Genomic DNA, 21,237 nt, shown 5'->3' with positions numbered 1-21,237 from the left:
CTGGCAATATGCATCGACTGTGCCAAAATAATTTGCATTTTACTGATATCAGTAGTATTTTAAACGTCCTAAATTGTGATAAACTATGCCAGGCAACATTCCCACAAGTATGCATCTATTTCTTGCTAAATAAATACACACTGACTTGTTTACTGGCCACATTTGGTGACACAGAGGCACTTCTCTGGGAGTCCCTGTATTCATTTTGCAGTTCATAATAAGTCATGCTGTGCGACTTCTTAAAAGTTAATGTTTGTTCAGTAGGAATCTGTCCGTTTTGTGTGTTTTATTGACTGGATATGGTTTGTAATAAAGTTTACAGGTTTTCAGTTCATTCATTGCTACCACCCGTAAAACACCACATGCTGAATTTGCAAGTTTGCATAAATACAGTTACTGCACTTAAATTCCAGTCACAGCTCTCAATCTCTCAGAGCAAGAAATCTGGACAAAGCCAAAAATAATGGCAGGAGTCAGACAAAGACCCAGAAATAATTAGGGACAGATTTTAAATATTGTTCCTGTGAACTGAGATAGTTGCTAGAATAACAAGTTTTGCATTATTATGCATTTTCTGGGGGATATGATGTCTGAAATTCAAATGTCTGCCATTACTTATTTTTAATCTGTGACTTCAATCTTTATGTTGGTATCCCAGAATTCGTTGGAGTGGGTGGGGTTACATGACTATGTATGCACATTTTATATTAATCAACTTCCAGATTTTTGCCCAGATGTACCTAATTTCCTGGGCCTTTGTCCAGATGTTTGATGTTTCTATGTTGAGAGGTATGACTACTGTATTTTTTTTTTTTTGGGGGTGGGGGGCTTTCATAGCAGCAGGGCTCATAATAAAACCAACAGAAAAAAAAAATGCTTAGCAAACATGTCTTCTGAAAAAGGGCTAGGAATTTTCACAGCTGCAGGACAAAAACGAAGTAAAAAAAAATTCTTTAGTGAGCATGCCTCGTAAAAATAGAACTAGGAAAAATTTCTCCCTCTTTTCCTTCACCAGCTTGGATTGTCTTCACAAGAAACAGATCATTTGTTTAAGCATCATGGGAAAACCGCAGCCAAAATTCTAATTTTATTTACTTACAATAATGATTCAGGTGACATCAACCTTCACCATAACCAACAGATCTTCACCACAAGAAAATTTGACCTAAGACTGCCCCCTGTACTACTAATGGACAGAGCCAGAGCCTAAATATTTTATCCCATGTATGGGTCCCCTCAAATTATCTAGGGTATGACCCTGGTTATTCTTATTAGGGGTAATATATAACTATCGGCCAAGGAACGAGTAAGGCCAAACTATAACTAAATGGGTTTGGTTATTTCGAGCACAAAAAAGGAAACTGACTAGGCTTAAAATGGCCCATAAGGGCAGGCAGCCTAGTACTTACCTATGAACCTACAAAGCTGGTACCACGTAGGACTATACATACTATTGTCCATCCTGTATGCCAAATCAGAAGTGGTTACCACTTTCTCTGTATCCAAATGAACTCTAAAGCACATCTCTGACACTACCCTAGATCAAACTGGATAAATAATGTACAAACATTTAGAACAAAAATAAGTCCAGTAAATTATGAAACTTCCAAAAATTAGGACTACAAAATGAAAACTGTAACCCCTATCCACAAAATACAGGTACAATATACATTATTAAAATAAATGTGGAGTACTTTCATCCCAAGTAGGCTGCTTAAAAATACTCTGCGTATCATATACAGTGTTTACATCTACTAAATTTACTCTTACTTATTCAGTGTCAGCTCTATGGTGTTTATGACCATTGCATGTTCTTTTACATGATGTGTTTGTACTGAATGACTTTAAATGTGTGGCTTTTCACAGTTTAAGTTACAACTGGTTAATGAATATATTTATGTCAATCCTACTTTCTACTTGTTGTGTGATGATGTGGGATGAAACCACACACCTGCTTAAACTATGAGTACGTATTTTGTATATATATATTTTTCATTTTATGGATAAAACAATCACTGTAACACACTGACACAAGCATATCCCCACCCAACCATTACCAAATTCTCATTTATAGCTTTCAGTCTTGGTCCTACTTGTGACTGCATTTTGCAATCATAGTCCTGATGTAAAGCAACACACATGCCCCCTTACTTACCTCATCCACTAACAGATTTCTTACCTATTTGCTAAAAAGCTGCCTCTTGGAAATATGTGCAGAAGCTCTACAAAATCAATTAGCAGAACGTACTTGAAAAATAACTCATCTTGAATAGTACATACCTATCCTGCAGTGGCAATGAACCTAGTTGTGTATTTCCAGCAGTTTCCATCAAGCATATAATGCCTACTTGTATAGTCTCACTTTGGCAGTTCACTGGCTGAAGCATTTGCTTTTCATTTTGACCAACAGTTTTTACATACTTAACTAGTTAAGAAGAGAGCCTGTGCACTTCATGACAGCTTTGTTAGTACTTAATCCTCTTTCTTCCTGTCAAGCTCATCTGTTGACTAAAACTTTTACAAGATAATGCACAGCAGTTTGTTACTGACAAAGCAGTAAAAAAGTTACATACCTCCATCCTCTGTGCTGTATTAGCTGATGCACTATCAAATGTTGCACTGTACTTAGCAAGTTACAATCAGCAAGAAAATGGAAAAGAAAAGTTATGTACTCACCATAACACTAGATCTGTGTTGTTTGTCTCCATCTAGTTCAGCCTATGTGGCTACAGATCTGACTCGGATTCGAGCTGAGATGTTGAGTATGGGATGTCCCATATGGTGTAGTAGGTATGGATTCCTGGTTTTCATCCAGGTGGCCCGGGTTCGACGCCCGGAATGGGAATGGGCCACTCTTTTACCAGAGAGAGGTTGGCAAAATTGTTAAGATATTTGCCTTACAGACACAAGGTGCATGGTTTGATTCTCACATGGGTTAATTGGCTAGGCTTAAAATGGCCCACAAGGGCAGTTAGCCTAGTTCTAAACTATGAACCAATGAACCTATGAGTTTGCCCCATGAGTCAGGATCTACAACATATCCAACAAGTTCCCACCTCTTCCACAAATACAAGGAAAACATCCAGAGGAAATACGAGACTCTAGGTGAGTAGAATGAAAAACCCTCTGATGTCTGGTCATCACAGAGGGAAAGACAACACACATCTATCATTATGGTGAGTACATAACCTTCATATCCAATTATGTCTGCTCTGTCTGGATTCATCCTGTGGGGCAGAGTCCCCAGACATGACAATTCCTCTGAAGGAACTAAGGAAGGATATTTTGCAACACAATAGAACCAAAAGAAGCCCTGGACTGAATGTGCAGGTTATAATGCTACACAAAGGTGTGGTGGCCCAGTCAAGTAGCAGCAGCACTAGTACCATCCACAGGTATTCTACAAAGAAAAGCTGTGAACATAACTACAAACCCTAGCTGAATGACCGTTAAGCTTATGTAGGACAGTCTTGCCTTTTAAAGAATAGGCTAACAAAATAAAATCTGACAATCAAATAAGTTACTTGAGACACAGAATAGCCCACTCTGGATTTTTGAGGAGGAGACAAACAACTGGTAAGATTTCCTGAAAGACTTGGTACAGTCAAGATAAAATCTCAGTTGCCTACGCGCATTCAAACAATGCAAAAGGTACTTGCATTTGTTGGGAGAAATTAGGGGAAGAAAAAAAAAACAGGAAGGAGCTGTTAAGGTTAATCTCAGAAGCTACCTTGGTTAAAAAGGAAGGGTTTGTACGAAGATAAAGCCTATCCTTATAAAGTAAGGAGGGGAAGAATCAATTGCTTGCAATAGTGAAGCTCTTTTGGCAGAGGTAATCACTACTAAAAGCAAAGTTTTCTAAGACTGAAGGTTCAAAAGGAGGGACAGTTAAAGCCTGAAGAACAAAGGGGAGATCCTAGGGAGTGACTGGATCTCTGTCTGTTGAGTTTCCAAACAATGGACCTGTTGAGTTTCCATAATCACAAGCCTGTGCAGGCCATCCTGAAAAGCCTGCAATGCTAGGAGGACTGCTCTCATCTCCAGAACGTTGATGTGAATTATGAGCCTCTGTGGAAGACCAAGACCCTTGAACTGTCCTCCATTTGAAATGCACTACCTCACCCCAGCAGGGAGGCATCCACACTGACTGTGGCCAAAGGACAATTACAAACCTTGTACTACCACTGGAGACTACAACCACCACTAAATCTGCTCATGATATACTCTCATCAGCCATATAAGAAAATCCAACTGATGCATTAGAAGGGATCACTGAATAGTCACAGTCTACTGCAGGGTCCTCATATCATAACTGGCTAAAGGGACCAGTCCTAGCGATGTTGCCATATGGCCCAGAAGACTTATAGGTACAGGAGCTGCAGGTTTCAGAATTACAAGCACTGCCATGGCCTGAGTTCAGAGACTGAAAACTCTGGAGTTTGGCAGCCTGGGAATTTGACAGACCATATCCAGATGGCATCATATGAACTCTAAAGCTTGCACAGGCTGAAGGCTCAATTTGGTGTAGCTGACTGTGATAAGAAAATTGTTGCATAACTTGAGCAAGGAATCACTGGTCGAGATTAATGACGCCTATGTGGGGGTAATAAGGAGCCAATTGCCCAGTTATGGGAAGACCTGAAATCCCTACAGCCAGAGCCAGGCTGTGACCACTGCCATGTGCTTGGCGAGCACCCAGAGGGATGTGGTGAGAACAAATGGCAGGGCCTTTAACCAGTAGTGACCATCTCTCCCAGCTGTAAACAAAGGAACCTTCAAGAATGCCAATCTTAATGTGATGGTAGGTGTTCCTGAGGTCTACTGAGCACATCCAACTGTCCTTCCTCAGAAGAGGTAATATGGACTGCACCATGACCATCTGGAACATGATCACTTTGATGAACTGGTTTAGCCTGCATAGATCCAAGACTGCCTGAGGTCCTTTGTTTTTTTTTTCTTTTGTACTAAAAAGATTCTGGAATAGACCCTGGATCCTACCCAGTCTGTTGGGACCTCTAGAATGACTCAACTTGTGAGCAGTTTTTGGATTTTTCTGCCACTGTGTAAAGTCTCTGATTGGGTGGAACATTTGGGAGACACTTTGGAACTTCTATAAAGGAAATGGTATAACCTCTGGATATAACTTTCGACACCCTGCTGTTTCTGTTGATGGCCTCCTAAGCTTTGAGGTGGAGAGCTAGACTACTACTGACTGCCTCCAGAGACCAGCACTCGGGCATCCTTTCAGAATCACTGAAAGAGCATGCCAGAAAAAAAAACATAGAAGCACTGAATGTACGGACCACCTCTGCCCCTTGGGCGGTGTCAGTTATGATCCCCCAAGCCCCAGGAAGAGCCTTCTTAAGAAACGTCTTAGGAATAAAATTGTGAATTCCTGAAGAGTTGCTTACCCCCTTGCTGATTCTTAGAGGAGAACTGCTGGGGAATGGAAACACGAAATGATGCCAGAGTGTCTTTCCCCTACTGTTTGCTCCACGTCTGTGTGTCCTTACCTTTGTGTCCAAACAAAAAGGACCCATCAAAAGGAGCACTGATAAAGGATGCATTGAACTAGTATGCAAAGTTTCAAAACCTCATCTAGGCATAGCATCTCAATGCAGTACTGGAATCTGCCTCTCTATTCCTTTCATCAACAGTGTTAGAAATGAGTCTTATCAGAAGCAGTGGCATCAAACTCTTCTCTCTAGAGCAACATCATCCACTCCACAATGTCAAAGGTCGAGCCTGAAGTGTGCATCACAGATCCGAGGTTAGAGGGTACCAAAGACACCCTCAAACCTGACAGGCAGCGCCTAGATCCTATGTTGAGATTGCAGCCAAGCTGTCTAAAGCTGAACCTCCAAAAAGGAGTGACAATCCCAAAACAGGAACTGTAAATACCAACCAAAACACTCCAGCCTCGACACCACAGCTCCAAGGTACAAATAGCCTTAAACAGGTCAGGGTCAAGGCTACCAAGGAACAGGACAGTGCTGAAGACCATCAGGCTGTCGGATCCGATCCAGAGGGTGGAAACCCGACTGGCCCTGAAGTCCTCGGATCCAAAGAAAAAATCCAAAAGATGGAGCCGAGGGTCACGGAGTCTGAATTGGACCAGAGGACATATGGCCTAGTTACATCTCTGTCTGCCAAAAGGACAGCATCAGCTGCTCCAGAGTAGACTGTTTTATGCTGCCACCAAGCTTGACAACTGGACAGATAAGGCCCCACCAAGGTCGGCATTGAAGGTGAGGTGAAGAGGACCCTGCATGCTGGATCTGAGATGGGGAAGCTATGAGCCAGAGTGGAGATGAGCAGGGCTCCAGCAAGGAGGAGGAGTATGAGGAGAAAAAAGGGTGAAGCTACCCACCCAGAAGGTGCCCCTTTGACCAGAAAACAGCTCAGAATGCTCAGAGCCGTAGATGTCTTTTGTGTTGATTTCAGCGCCAAAGACGACTGGCTCCCAAATAACTGAGCTAAAACTGGTGACAATGTACCTGGGAATAAATGTGCCAGGAAAGAGCACTACAGATGCGATGTTTGCTCTGTGAGTGTTGATGAAGTACAGAGGAGGACAGAAGGAGGTGCATTGTATTGTGTCTTTGTGGACTTAGAGAAAGCATATGCCAGGGTGCCTAGAGAGGAGTTGTGGTATTGTAGGAAAAAGTCGAGAGTGGCAGAAAAGTATGTAAGAGTGGTACAGGATATGTACGAGGGCAGTGCAACAGCGGTGAAGTCTGCGGTGGGAGTGACGGATGCGTTTAAGGTGGAGGTGAGATTAGATCAAGGATCAGCTCTGAGCCCTTTCTTATTTGCAATGGTGATGGACAGGATGACAGACGAGATCAGACAGGAGTCCCCGTGGACTTTGATGTTTGCAGATGACACTGTGATCTGTAGTGAGAGTAGGGAACAGGTTGGGGAGAACCTGGATAGGTAGAAATATACTCTAGAGAGAAGAGGAATGAAGGACAGCAGGACTAAGACAGAACATATGTGTGTGAATGACAGGGAGGATAGAGGAATGGTGAGGGTGCAGGGAGTAGAGTTTACAAAGGTGGATGAGTTTAAATACTTGGGATCAACAGTTCAGAGTAATGGCAAGTGTGAAAGAGAGGTGAAGAAGAGAGTGAAGGCAGGGTGGAGTGGGTGAAGGAGTGTCAGGAGTGACTTGTGACAGACGAATACCAGTAAAAGTGAAAGGGAAGGTCTACAAGAGGTTAGTGAGACCAGCTATGTTGTATGGGTTGGAGACAGTGGCACTGACAAAAAGGCAGGAGTCAGAGCTGGATGTGGCAGAGTTAAAGATGTTGAGATTTGCAGTGGGTGTGACGAGGGTCGACAGGATTAGGAATAAGTATATTAGAGGGTCAGCCCAGGTTGGACGGTTTGGAGACAAAGCCAGAGAGGCGAGATTGCATTGGTTTGGACATCTGCTGAGGAGAGATGCTGGGTATACTGGGAAAAGGATGCTAAGGAGGAAGCTGCCAGGTAAGAGGAAAAGAGGAAGGCCTAAGATCAGGTATATGGATGTGGTGAGAGAGGACATGCAAGATGCAGAGGACAAGAAGAAATGGAAACAGATGACCTGCTGTGGCGACCCCCAATGGGAACAGCCAGAAGAAGAAAAAGAAGAAGTACTAGGGTGGCTGAAAGACCAGAGATCTTCGGACCACGAGAACTCAATAGAGTTGTCCCAGAGGTGGTGGCCGATGAAGACCTCTTGTGATCTTTCTCGGAATGCCTGGAATCTCATGGACGAGACTTCTCGGACCCAGCTTGTGATCCAGGGGAGAAGCCTTGGAAATGGAAGAAAAAGAGGTGGAGGTCAAAAGCCCCTTTAACATGAGCTTGGATTTGTGCTCAGTAAGAAGAGCAAGATAGCCAAAACTCTCGAAAATAGAGCAACCGGAGTCAAAATGCTCCAGACTAAGACAACAAACACATTTAAGGTGTGCATCCTGGGAGGGTAATTTGTACTCTCAGAAGATGCACATTTTAAACCCCTTGTCCATCCTACCACAAACAATACACACCCACACAGCAGTAAAAAAACAGAAAACCAGAAAGGGGCAGGAAAGAGTACATAAGAAAAAGGCTCCGCATGACCTAACCTGACAAACTACCTCAAACACTACCTAAACTAACAAGAAAAGATTAACCACTATCCTACAAGGTAAGGGAAAAGAAACTCACCAATCCTACACAAGGCTTTTGACAAAATTCAAATCACCAAGTGAAGTCAAGGACCAAGCTGCAGACCACAAATGGTGGCAAACTAGATCTGAGGGGCTGATGGAACAGTGGGGAGTTGTACGTAAAGAAGGTAGAGCCAAGACAGTCTAAAGGCTTTAGAATTGGCTGGTGTTGGATCCTAAGTCCCACAGGTTAAACCAGACGGAGTAGACATCGGATTTAGAATTTTATTACAATATACGTATTTATTTTGCAGGTCACCAGTGTTCATTACGCCAGATGCTCCTTTTCTTAGTAATAAATGTCACACTTCAAATTCTGACCTGCACCTACAGTAGTTCTTCTACAAATCAGGAAGATGAAAGGATATCCACTCAATAAGTGCATCATTTTCAATCCTTCCAACTAAAATCTGAATGTGCCATCACCATTCATTCATTCATTCATTTTTTGAAGTCCTCCAAATAATGCAGACAGTCAGATCTTAAACTTCAAGCTGTCAGGCTGATGGATGGTCATGACACTATCACAAGTAGGATTTCAATAAATGGGGAAAATGTTGTATTCCATTTAAATTCTGCATAAATTAAGAAAGCTAATGAAAAAAATAATTGCATCAAGAATGCTGGTTTAAAAAAAGGATGACTCAAGCCTTGAACAATAGCATACTATCCATTTCATACACAGGTTTTATTAAATGTGGGGAAAAAAAACCTGACACATTCTACACAGCTAATGACAAAAACAATTCTATTAATATCATTTTTTTTAAATTAAGGATGACTCAAGCTATGAAAGATCAAAAACTATCCATCTCCTGTAGACGTTAATTATAAGCTTGACAGGCTTTCAAGACTGATGCACTGCATGTATAATTTAAGAGAGAAAGGAAACATACTGGTCTGATTAGCTGCATTCCAGGGATTAAAGAAAATTCGATTTTTAGATCTCACAGGTTCCTCTCGAGTTTTAGGTATTCCTGGAATCTGAAAAAAAAAAATAAAGGTTAAAGCAGACCAAAGGAACTTAGCTTTAAAGTAATGTAAAAGTTTAGCCATTTGCAAAACATATTGTACTTCACAAATAAATATCAGTCATTGCAATTAACAGTTCCATAACATATAACTTGCATCCCGAACAAATATGTCAAAATCTATAACATTTAAGGGTTTACAGTCTCATCTTGTTGTTTTTCATGACATTTACTTGATTATTGATTGTCTGTTGACCAGGTTAGTCCCACTAGGCTAATAGCCTATTTTTTTGGGTGGGGGACACATGAGTTGGTATTTACACTACTAAGTGAACTTTAGGCAGGACATCAGGGAAAGTACAGTTTTGTACCTACCATAAATGTAGATGTCCGATAGGTATGCATCTGCAGTCATAACATATGGGTTGTCCTGCCTCAGGCAGCCCTTCGGTCGACCGGATTCCAAAGTCTGGGTCTGGCCTCGGCTGATGTCGCACTTTCCCCGACGTCAGAGCATCTGGGGTATAAAAGCATCAGCCGACGCCATCTTCCTCAGTGTTTCTTGTCCCAGATGCCAGGTGCCCTCTAGGAAGGCTAAATTTGTAGAAATGCAATAAATTCCAAACATTTTTCAAAAATACATACATATATATATAATACAAACAAATACACCATAATAGATCCCCCAGCTAGCTAATAGAGGGGTAAGCACCCTAGGAATACCACAGAGGGGAAGGAGGGAGGGTAAACCTGACTGCAGATGCATACCTAACGGACATTTACATTTATGGTAGGTACAAAACTGTACTATGTCCTTCAAGGATGCATCTGCAGTCATAACATATGGGTAGAATACCATAGCCAATCTGGGGGTGGAGGTACTAAGAAAATGATGGTGTAGTTAAGAGACCCTGCAGGACTGCTGTAGCAAAACCTGCTCTGGATCTGGAGTATAAGGGTAAATTGTAATGCTTGGCAAAGGTATGCACGGAGCTCCATGTAGCAGCTTCTAAAATGTCCTTGGTAGCCACCCCTCTTAGGAAGGCTGTGGTGGTGGCTGTGGCTCTTGTGGAATGAGGCCTAATATTCACAGGAACAGTCTTTCCATGAAAGGAGTAGCAAAAGCGAATGCAATTCCCTATCCATTTTGAGATTGTCTGTTTGGAAATTGCTTTTCCTTGTGTCCCAGCAGCATATGCTACAAACAGTTGGTCAGTCTTTCTGTAACTTTTAGTTCTGTTCAAATAGTAGCGTAATTGTCTGTGGATATCCAGAGTGTGTAGAAGCTTCTCCCCTTTATTTTGTGGATTTGGGAAGAATGTAGGCAAATGAATTGCTTGGTTCAAGGATACTCTAGATACCACCTTTGGCATAAAGGTTGGGTTGGTTCTTAATAAAACTCTGTCCTGATGAAAAATAAGAAATGGCTGCACTGCCATTAAAGCTTGTAACTCAGATACTCTTCTTGCTGAAGTTATGGCCAAAAGAAATGCAGTTTTCCAGGATAGAAACTGTGGATATGCCGATGCTGCTGGTTCAAATGGCGGGAGTGTTAGTTTTTCCAGCACAAAGTTAAGGTCTCAAGTAAGTAAAGGTGGCCTCCTTGGAGGATTGATGTTTTTGATTCCTCTGAGAAATTGTCTTAAGAGAGGATGCGAAAAGATAGGAGGGTTTATATTGTATTCTGCTGAAATTGTTGAGGCATGTATTTTAATGGAAGAATAAGACAGGCCATTGTGGAACAATTCTGCTAAGTATTCCAGTATATGTGACATGTTCATCACTGTCACATCAAGGCCTTTTGTTGTGTTCCAACTGAGAAATCTTTTCCATTTTGCTGAGTATGCCTTCCTTGTGGAAGGGCGGCGAGCTTCCACAATAATGTCCTTTACCCTCTGGGATAAGCTGTCCTGGGAAGGGGTCATGGTATTCTCCAGGCAGTTAGCTGTAAGGTCTTTAGGTTGGGATGCAGGATCTTGTAATTGTTCTGCGTCAGAAGAAGAGGCCATAATGGGAGAGGCCATGATTTCGTCTGTGATAAGCTCTTCAACAGTGGGTACCAATGCTGCCTTGGCCAATCTGGAGCTATCAGAATCACTTTTGGCTGTTCTTCCCTGATCTTCAGTAAAATCTTGGTCATTAATGGGATTGGTGGGAAAGCATAGACTTTTCGAGCTTTCCAGCTGAGAGAGAGAGAGTCCACCTTCCATGCTTGTGGATGGTATGTCCTTGTGCAAAAAATTTTCAGTTGATGATTGTGGGATGAGGTGAACAGATCTATCTCGGGCCTTCCCCATGTCTGCGTTATGAGTAAGAAAATGTCTGGGTGCAGCATCCATTCGTGTGCGTCCATGGCAGTTCTGCTTAAGCTGTCTGCCAGAGTATTGTCCTTCCCTGGCACGAACTGGGCCTGTAGTTGTATATTGAGCTTCAAACAAAGATCCCATAGATTCATAGTCAGTCTGCATAGAGGGTAGGAATGCATGCCTCCTTGCTTGTTTATGTACCACATAACTGTGGTGTTGTCTGTCCTTATTAGCAGGTGGCCTTGTTGAAGGAAAGGCTTGAAAGCCTCGATTGCATTTATCACTGCCAGCATTTCCTTTTGGTTTATGTGCATTTGCAGCTGTCCTTGAGACCATAGTCCTTGGATGCATTTGTCCTCAATGTGTGCTCCCCAACCTCGGTGTGAAGCGTCCGTGGTGATGGTTTGATTTGTTTTTGGTTTGAAGAAAGGCAGCCCTGTGTTGGTCTGGCAGGCAAGAGCCCACCACAGGAATTCCTTCTGAAGGCAAGGTATGATTGGAATCAGAGTTTCTAAGCTGTGACTGTGCTGAGTCCATACATTCCTTAGGTACCATTGCAATCTTCTCATATGTAGCCTGGCTTGTGGAATTAGAATTATGCAGGATGCCATGAAACCCAGGGCCAGCAGGATTTTCCTTGCAGTTAGCTGAGTTTGTCTTGTCAGATTCTTGAAGTACTCTGGAAGTTGTTTCTGTTTCTCTTCTGTGAGAAAAGCCATTTGGGTGGTTGTATCCAGGTCTGCACCTAAAAAGGTTATCCTTTGGGATGGCACAAGTCTTGATTTTTGGACGCTGACTGTGTATCCCAAGGCCTGTAGTAGCTGGATGGCATAATCCAAGTCCTTTAACAATTTTGTCTTGCTGTCCGCCTGTATCAGGCAGTCGTCCAGATATGGGTAGATTTGAAACCCCTGAAGTCTGCAGTATGCAATTACTGATGCCAGGCATTTCGTGAATACTCTGGGCACAGTAGATAAGCCAAAGGGCAATGCTGAGAATTGATAATGCTCTGATCCTGCAAGAAATCGGAGGTGTCTTCTGCAACTCTGTCGAATGGGGACATGCAGGTATGCCTCCTTGAGATCTAGAGTCACCAGCCAAGACTCCTTGCCCAGCATGGGAAGAAGCTGCTGTAGGGTCAGCATCTTGAATTTCGGCACAATGAGGTAAGTGTTCAGTGCGGACGATCGAGAATAGGTCTCCACTGATTTTCTTTCCTTGGAACAAGGAATAGCCTTGAATAAAAACCTTGGCCTTGCTCTGAGAGAGGAACCTTCTCTATGGCTTTCATTTGTAGTAATTTGGTGATTTGCTTCAAAGCCTCTGCCCTCTGATTTGGTGGCAGGTCTGGCATTCCTTTTCTTTTTGGCAATGTGTGGAAATGGAACCTGTATCCTTTGTCTATTATTTGCAGTGTCCATGAGTCCCTTTTAATGCAATGCCAATTTTTTGAAAATAAAGAAAGCTTTCCGCACAATGGTGCTTCTAACTGAGCCCTGGTTGGCGGGGTCAAAAATAAGTCATTGTGTTTGCCCTGGAGCAGTAGTTGCTGTTGCTGTTCCTGCACTACCTCTCTGGTTGGGTGGCTGCCACTGGACGGCCTCTGTAGTGGCCTCTGGCTTGGCCCCTACCTCTGGTACGCCTGTTCCTGCCTCTCTGTGATCTGTCTGATTCTGGAAAGGACCAATTCTTAGTAGGCCAATTTCTGCTGAATCTCGGTGATTGTACCTGCAGAAAGTCCTTGACTGTTTGTACTGATTTTGCCTTTTCTTCAAACTTCTTTAAGACCTCCTGGGCCGTGGAACCAAATAATTTTTGTTTTTCCATTGGAGCATCCAGGAGCTTAGCTTTAACATGGTCCGGTAGAGCTTGTTCCTTCAATCAGGCATGCCTTCGTATAACTGCCCCTGTCATTGCTGACCTACATGAAGCTTCCAGTGCATCATAGCCACATTGCAGAAAATGGTTGCTAACCTGCTGTGAGTTATGTACCAGATCCTGAAGAGATTTACGGTCAAGGGGCTCAGAGGAGGAAAGTTTCTTATACAATTCATCTAACAAATACTCTTGGTACTGAATCATATGGAATTGACAATTTAATGCCCTCATAGAAAGAGTTGCAGAAGTATAAACTTTCTTTCCCCACGCTCTAAAGCTCTAGATTCCCTTTCAGAAGGTAAAGGATTTTTAGCAGTGGCAGCTGCAACCCCTTTAGGGCCCTGTGAAATGGTTTCTGGGTCTGCAGTGTGGGCCTTGTACAGGTGTAGATGAGAATCCGGAACCCTGTAGTACCTATCAGGTTTGGCAGGAGCCAGAGGGAGAGAATCAGGGGCTGTACTAGCATCAGAGTACACATCATCAATAACATTCAAAACAGGAGGTATAGCCAAAGGCCTATGCTGGGGTAAATGTAAAAAGGTCCTTAATCTTTTTCTGGAATCAGAAAATTCCTGGCCCTGCCATTGGAAATGCTCTCTCATAGAATGTAGTGTCTCACCAAAAGAAAACTCTTCAGGAGGGGAGGCCGAAGGAATAGATTCTTCAGCATCAGAATCCTCATAGGCCGAATAAGCCTCCTGCTTTTGCTCTGACAACACAGATTCATCCGTAGACTCATCTGAAGAGTGTGGGTCAGAGGGCTCAACCCTGGGCCTTTTGTCTGGAGGTGGAAGAGAGCCCCTGTCCAGGTGAGGTTGAGAACCTCTAATTAAGGAGATAAGGTCCTCTGCTAGGCTGAGAATTTGAGTGCTGGTGGAAGGCCTCTGAGAGGTAGACTTGGGAGGCAAAGCTTTGGCAAGTTTGGCAGCTTTAGCCCTGGAGAAGGCCTTAATGGACATGGATGCAGGGGGTCTGGCTGCACCACGTGCAGGGGTGGACTTGTCTAAAGGAATGGTGTCGGACATGTCCTGGACACCGGTTTCCGTAGGTAGTTCAATAACCGACTCGGCCTGAGCCTCCGAGGCCGAGGTAGTCGGTTGTAAGGATTCGGTAACAGGAAGGGCCGAGGACTCGGTTTCAGCCGAAACCGAGACACTCGTGGTAGGCCTGACCGAGGCTTCAGCCGAAACCGCGGGCCGCGAGGGTCGGTCCTTGTCCTTCCGTTTTTTAACTATATGTGAAGTCGGAGTCTCCGACGGCATTATATACGCAAAGTTAGCCCCAAAATATTCCTCTGCAAACTCCGACCGACGCCTAAGCGTTCGTCGGTTGAAGGAAGCACAGGCAGAGCAGGCTGAGACGTCGTGGTCTGGGCCTAAGCAAGGGAGACAGTAAGAGTGGAAATCCTTATGAGGTATTTGTTTCCCACAAGTTAAACAATTATTTACTTTATCTGACATCGGCTGAGGCAAGAAAGAGTCCCCAACGGGGTACTTAGCTTTTTCGAAGTCTTCGGTAGCTGAATCAAAGGAGCTGGCCGACCGGCACTTGCGAACTGCTTCTGCTTCGGGCACCGCGCGGCAAGAAAGACTGAGGAAGATGGCGTCGGCTGATGCTTTTATACCCCAGACGCTCTGACGTCGGGGAAAGTGCGGCATCAGCCGAGGCCAGACCCAGACTTTGGAATCCGGCCGACCGAAGGGCTGCCTGAGGCAGGACAACCCATATGTTATGACTGCAGATCCATCCTTGAAGGACATCTTCTCCTACCCTACCATGGTATCTTTTATATCAACCTGATCTATCATCAACTCAAGAAGATGGAACCTCAGTTTAACATTTTACCCAAAGGACAACACACTCAGAGTTCAGCACCCCTCCTACAATTCATATACTGGGTAACTGAATCCGCTGCTCTGTACACCAAAGACTTGTCTTCCTCAACGTAATTAGCTTTTACTACAATGTCTTATAAAGAATCGGGTATATCTAGTTGAGGTCTCCTTGTCAGACCACAAGCATGGGACTGCAAATCTGATTTGTATTTTTCCACTTCTAAACAAGCAACATCAAGAGTACAGAATGCAATTAAGGTACCACACTGCTAACTGTAAGAAAAGAAATTAAGCTACAGAGCAGCAGTCAGGATGTTGGCTTAGTAAACATTCCTGATATGATTATGTTTTTTGTGACACTGAATAAGCCCCTACAATGGATGTCTTAAAAGGCTTAACATAAAGTTGTGTAGAACTGTGGACCATTCCCTAAAATTTCTGAGGATGCCTTCCATCAAAAGAATGTGTATAAAGCCACACATCAAAATGCAGAGAAAGTCTCTCCATCATTCTTCCAGCGTGTGCTGTTTCCAGTAAGATGAATGGATACTAGCTAATTAAAAGACAACAGGTGGTCTTTGAGCAGTATATGCTTAAAGTACTCTACTAAAGGTGGTTAGCACTATGTAAAATGCATCTAAAACAATGTTTCTGTAAAACAGTTTTAATTTGTTTTTCATTACTTCCCCTAATGGAAATACCATTATATGCAGAAGGCACACTACGTACATTCCAGGAGTAACAAATTTGAGTAAGTTATTTTTGGATGCTTGTTATGGAAATGTAAAAATACAACAGAACAATATTCCAAGTAAAGTGTTAAGTATTCTCTATGTAAATGAGATGCAGTCAAAGATGTTTAACACTTTACATAAAACTGTACCAATGCAAAAGCCTCTCCAAGCTGCTGGTACAATGAGCAAACACAGCAAGAACACCAGCATCTGGCTGACTGAAGTTAGATAGCTATAAAGCAACCAGAATGCCAGCAGGATTCATAATTCAGACCTCTAGAAAAGTATGTTAATACACTGCTCCAGTAGCACAGGAGGTAAAGGGATGCCACAAGCAAGGTCTCCTAGAGTGTGTAGCTTGGAGGGACTGGGATAACCCAATCCCTCCGAGCTACACCCTCTACGGACCTAAACCTTGTCACCATAATAAACAGGACATACTGGAGAGATAGATTCCTGTCCCAGAGACTTCCCATATCTGGAACAAGCTACCCATCTATGTCAAGCAAAGTTCCTCATTAGCACTTTTCAAGAAAAATCGTGATGAGTGGATGGGAAATAGGAAATACACCCCGGGGATCACTTCCGTGGCTCTGCTTGACGGGCACAAGAAAATAACTTTCTTGGGTGGCGTAAGCCAAGGAACCTTGTTGTTAATTCTAGCTTATCAGTGGGAGTGGTAAGCACTAAGTAATCTATCTACCATAGGAGGAGTGGTTTCTGGCCCAGAAATTATAGCTTATTGGCAGTTTGGGAAGCTTTTCCATCTCTTTCAACCTTCTGATTTAAAAGTCTGTGTTTGTGCTTGTTTCCTGCCTTTCCTGTTACTAGTCTAGTCCACATACAGATTTGCTGTATCCAGGACTCTGTAAGCTTCTGAGCCCCCCAAGCCTTTCCGTGTTGGAGCGAAGCCTTCTAGCTTATCAGTGGGAGTGGTAAGCACTAGGTAGCCTATCTACCACAAAAGGAATGGTCCCTGGCCCAGAAATTGTAGCTATTGACTGAGCAGTTTTTTTCCATCTCTTTCAACTTTCTGGATTGAAAGCCGCACTTGTGCCTGTTTCACACCTTTCCTATAACTAGCCTAGTCCGTTTACAGAGTTGCTGTATCCAGGATTGTTAGTAAGCTTCTGAGCCCCCCAAGCCTTTCTATGTTGGAGGGAAGCCTTCTAAGCTTATCAGTGGGAGTGGTAAGCGCTAGGTAGCCTATCCTCCACGGGAAGAGTGAGTTTGAAATTGTAGTTTATTTGGCAGTTTGGGCAGTTTTCCATCTCTCGCAACTTACTGGCTTAAAAGCCTACATTTCTACTTGTTCCCAGTCTTTCCTGTAACTAGTCTAGTCCAGGTACAGATTTGCTGTATCCAGGACTCTTTGTAAGCTTCTGAGCCCCCCAAGCCTTTCTGTGTTGGTGGGAATCCTTCTAGCTTATCAGTGGGAGTGGTAAGCATTAGGTAGCCTATCTACCACAAGAGGAGTAGTTCCAGGCCCAGAAACTGTAGCTATTGGCCATTTGGGCAGTTTTATTTCCATCTCTTTCAATGTTCTGGTTTAAAAGCCACACTTGCACTTCTTTCTCACTTTTCCTGTAACTAGCATAGTCCAGACACAGAGTTGCTGTATCCAGGACTGCTGGTAAACTTCTGAGCCCCACAAGCTTTTCTGTGTTGGAAGAAAGCCTTCTAGCTTATCAGTGGGAGTGGTAAGCACTGGGTAGCCTGTCTACCATGAGAAGAGAGGTTCTAGGCCCAGAAACTGTAGTTTATTGACCATTTAGACAGTTTGTCCGTCTCTTTCAACTTTCTGGTTTAAAAGACCACATCTGTGTTTGTTTCAAATCTCTCCTGTAACTAACCTACTGGGGTAGCTCTAGAAAGCCTTAAACTGATACAAGTCTTCTAGCTTAGAAGAGAGACTTTGGAGTGATTAAGTATCAGTTTCGGTACTTTCTTGCTGTACTTAACTGTTTTCTGCCTAAACACAGATTTTTCAGTGTTTATTGTGATTTAAAAGCTTGTTTTTTTTCACATATTGTACTTATTTGACTGCCTGCACTTTTAAAAAGTTTTTTGTTTAAATAATTTAACTGTTGTAGGCTACACACTAAAGTGTGATAGCCTTTTCTGATCATTTATAGTAATTTAAAGCTGTTTTAAGTGTATTTTTTTTACTGTTTTTGCCTTATCTTTAAAAAAAAAAAACAAAGGCATTTCTTGTTTCCCACATTTCCAAGCTAGTATAGTCCAGTTTTCAGGCTAGTGCTGAATTCAGGGCTGTGATACTAGTTTCTGAGTTGCCCATACCTTACTTGGATAGAAGGAAGTTTCTCTGTTCACCTGTGAGAGAGGGGAGCTTTGAGCAACCTATCTGTTCCTGGAGTAGGGGTTCCAGCCCAGAAGTTCGTAATTTATTGGCCATTTTGGGCTAATTTCTATCTCTTCCATTTCCCTACTATAAAAAACGCATTTGCCCGGTTTTGCACACCGAGCAGTGCCGGTTAGCTACGGTTAAATTATTCTCGGCTCCACTAAGTCTCCTCTTCAGTTTTTCCCTTGAAACTAGTCTAACTCTCAAGCTAAGCACTCAAAAAGCATCTTACAGCCCAGTACTTGCTCAGATATAATAGCAAACACTAATATACCCTGACACTGATTGTCCAGCAGGGCAAGGCTCTTTATTCACCCCAACTAAGCAACTAAGCAGCTCACCCTACTATTCAGGCATGACCAAAGGGCAACTTCAGGTGCACTCTCCAGTCCAGCTGGTGAATCTGGGTATCCTGAGGCAATGTTACAACTGCCTCATGTACACAGACAACCCTCTCCTACCACAAAACACTAACATATGCGGGAGATGCAATTATACAACCAAAATGGAAGCTAAGCTGTCTCCACCCAAGACTGGAACAGACAGTCAAGAGGAGAAGGTTAACACTTGCACCGCACCTCCAGCCGCACACAGACCTACTAGAACAGCACTGGCAAAATACACAAAATCATACTCGGAGACTCTAAATAAAAACCTGCAAAAGCATCAAAGACCTCCAAAGCAGATACCCAAAGTACAGTTGTGTACCTACCATAAATGTAGATGTTAGAGTGTATTCACTGTTGCAGTCATTACTGTTGGGTTATCCTGCTGGCAGGCTACCCCCAGTCGACCAGAATTCCAAAGTCCAGGTCTGGCATCAGTTGCTGTCGCCTCTTCCCTGACGTTAGTGCGCCAGGCGTATAAAAGATGCAGCCGACGCCATTTTCTTCAGGTGCCCCCAAATTGGTAGGCTGAAAAATATGACAATAATTATGCATGCACAAAAATAAACATTTCATTCATCTACAAGCAAATACACCACATAGGTTGTATAGGATAGAGAAGTACAGATAAGTCCCAGCAAAGAAAAGGGGGATGGTGGGTGGGTCACCTGGAATGCAACAGTGAATACACCCAAACATCTACATTTATGGTAGGTACACAACTGTACTATGTTCATCATGTTTCGCTGTTGCAGTCATTACTCTTGGGTTGAATCCCAAAGCTGAGGATGGGTGGCTGGGCTAAATAGAGTTAGGAGTGCCTATGAGGCCCTGCAGAACTGCAGTGGCAAAGCCTGCTCTGGATTTAGAGTAAAGAGGTAAATGGTAGTGCATTGTGAAGGTGTGCACTGAACTCCAGGTTGCAGCCTCTAAGATATCTTTGGTTGGTACTAATCTGAGGAAGGCTGCTGAAGTGGCTGCTGCTCTGGTGGAATGAGGCCTAATGCCCTTAGGCACTGATTTGCCATGTTGAGAATCGCAAAAACGTATGCAATGGCCTATCCATTTAGAAATAGTCTGTTTTGAGATAGCCTTTCCTTGTGATCCTGCAGCATATGACACTAAAAGTCGCTCAGTCTTTCTGAAAGCTTTAGTTCTGTCCAAGTAGAAGCGTAACTGCCTGTGTATGTCCAAATAATGCAGAATTTTCTCACTCTTGTTCTGTGGATTTGGATAAAAGGTAGGTAAATGAATGGTTTGGCTGAGGGTCACATTGGACACCACCTTAGGCATAAATGTAGGGTTTGTCCTCAGAGAAACCCTGTCTGGATGAAAAATGATGAAAGGTTCCACAGCCATGAGTGCTTGTAACTCCGAGACTCGCACTGCAGAGGTTATTGCTAGGAGCAGAGCTGTTTTCCAGGATGAGAATTTTATATCTGCTGTTGATGCTGGCTCAAAAGGAAGTAGTGTGAGCTTTTCCAAAACATAAGTGAGGTCCCAGGCCGGAATTGGTGCTCTCCTTGGAGGCCTAATGTTTTTGGCCCCTCTGAGGTACTGTCTTATTAAAGGATGAGAAAAGATAGGTGGTTCCGTATTGTAATGGGCTGAAATGTCAGAGGCATGAATCTTAATTGATGAGAAAGAAAGGCCTTTGTTCAGCATCTCAGTTAGGTATTGGAAAACCTGAGGGATATTTGGTACACACGTGTCAATGCCTTGTTCCTGGTTCCAAGCACATAATCTCTTCCATTTTTCTGCATAAGATTTTCTGGTGCTGGGCCACCTGGCCTCCAAGTTAACATCCATAACAGCTTTTGAAAGAAGAGTGTTCTGAATGGCTACATTATCCGCCATGCTGCCAGATTTAAGGTCCTGAGTTGGCTGTGCAGGATCTGATTGTTTTGTTGGGTCAGCAAGTGAGAAGTTTGAGGCAATATCCATGCTGGACCTTGAGATAAGCTATTTAGGATTGGGTACCAGTGCTGGCGAGGCCAGTCTGGTGTAATCAGTATCATTTTTTGCTTCTCTTGTCTGACCTTTAGGAGTACCCTGGGAAGGAGAGGCAGTGGAGGAAAGGCATATACTGTTAGATTTTTCCAGCTAAAGGATAGGGCGTCCACTTTCCATGCTTGCTTGTGATAAATCCTTGTGCAAAATCTCTGCAATTGGCAGTTGTGAGGGGAGGCAAATAGATCTATGTCTGGGCATCCCCATTTCCTTATTATCATGCTGAAGACTTGTGGATCCAGTTTCCATTCGTGGGGATCCACGAGGTTTCTGCTTAGTTCGTCTGCCAGAGTATTTGTTTTTCCTGGCAGGAATTGTGCTTGCAGGTGAGCTTGAAAAGCCAATGCTGTGTCCCATAAGGTCATTGCTTGTCTGCAGAGGGGGTAGGAGTGTGTACCTCCCTGCTTCTTTATATACCACATGACCATAGTGTTGTCTGTCTTTATCAGTAACTGTCCTGGATGAAGCAGGTCCTTGAAAGCTGTCAGGACATTTTGAACAGCTAGCATCTCTTTTTGATTGATGTGAAGATTCATAGGTTCATACTAGGCTAT

At 43.2% G+C, this 21,237-nt stretch overlaps 1 protein-coding gene across 6 annotated transcripts in view; it reads right to left on the bottom strand.

Annotated features, from left to right (window-relative positions):
- ARHGEF1 (Rho guanine nucleotide exchange factor 1) overlaps positions 1 to 21,237 on the bottom strand; it is a 3,019,431-nt gene that overhangs the window by 1,127,349 nt on the left and 1,870,845 nt on the right. For all 6 annotated transcript variants that reach the window (XM_044080805.1, XM_044080809.1, XM_044080807.1 and 3 more), the window contains one exon: positions 9,095 to 9,182. In XM_044080805.1, the coding sequence (XP_043936740.1) occupies positions 9,095 to 9,182 (88 nt within the window). The remainder of the gene's footprint in view (positions 1 to 9,094; positions 9,183 to 21,237) is intronic.

Source organism: Protopterus annectens, chromosome 8.part0, assembly GCF_019279795.1.
Source record: "Protopterus annectens isolate FY-2018-M chromosome 8.part0, PAN1.0, whole genome shotgun sequence".
In the NCBI taxonomy this organism is placed as follows: domain Eukaryota; kingdom Metazoa; phylum Chordata; order Ceratodontiformes; family Protopteridae; genus Protopterus; species Protopterus annectens.
Note: the sequence above shows the minus strand (reverse complement) of the source record. Positions and strands in the feature narration are given on the sequence as shown.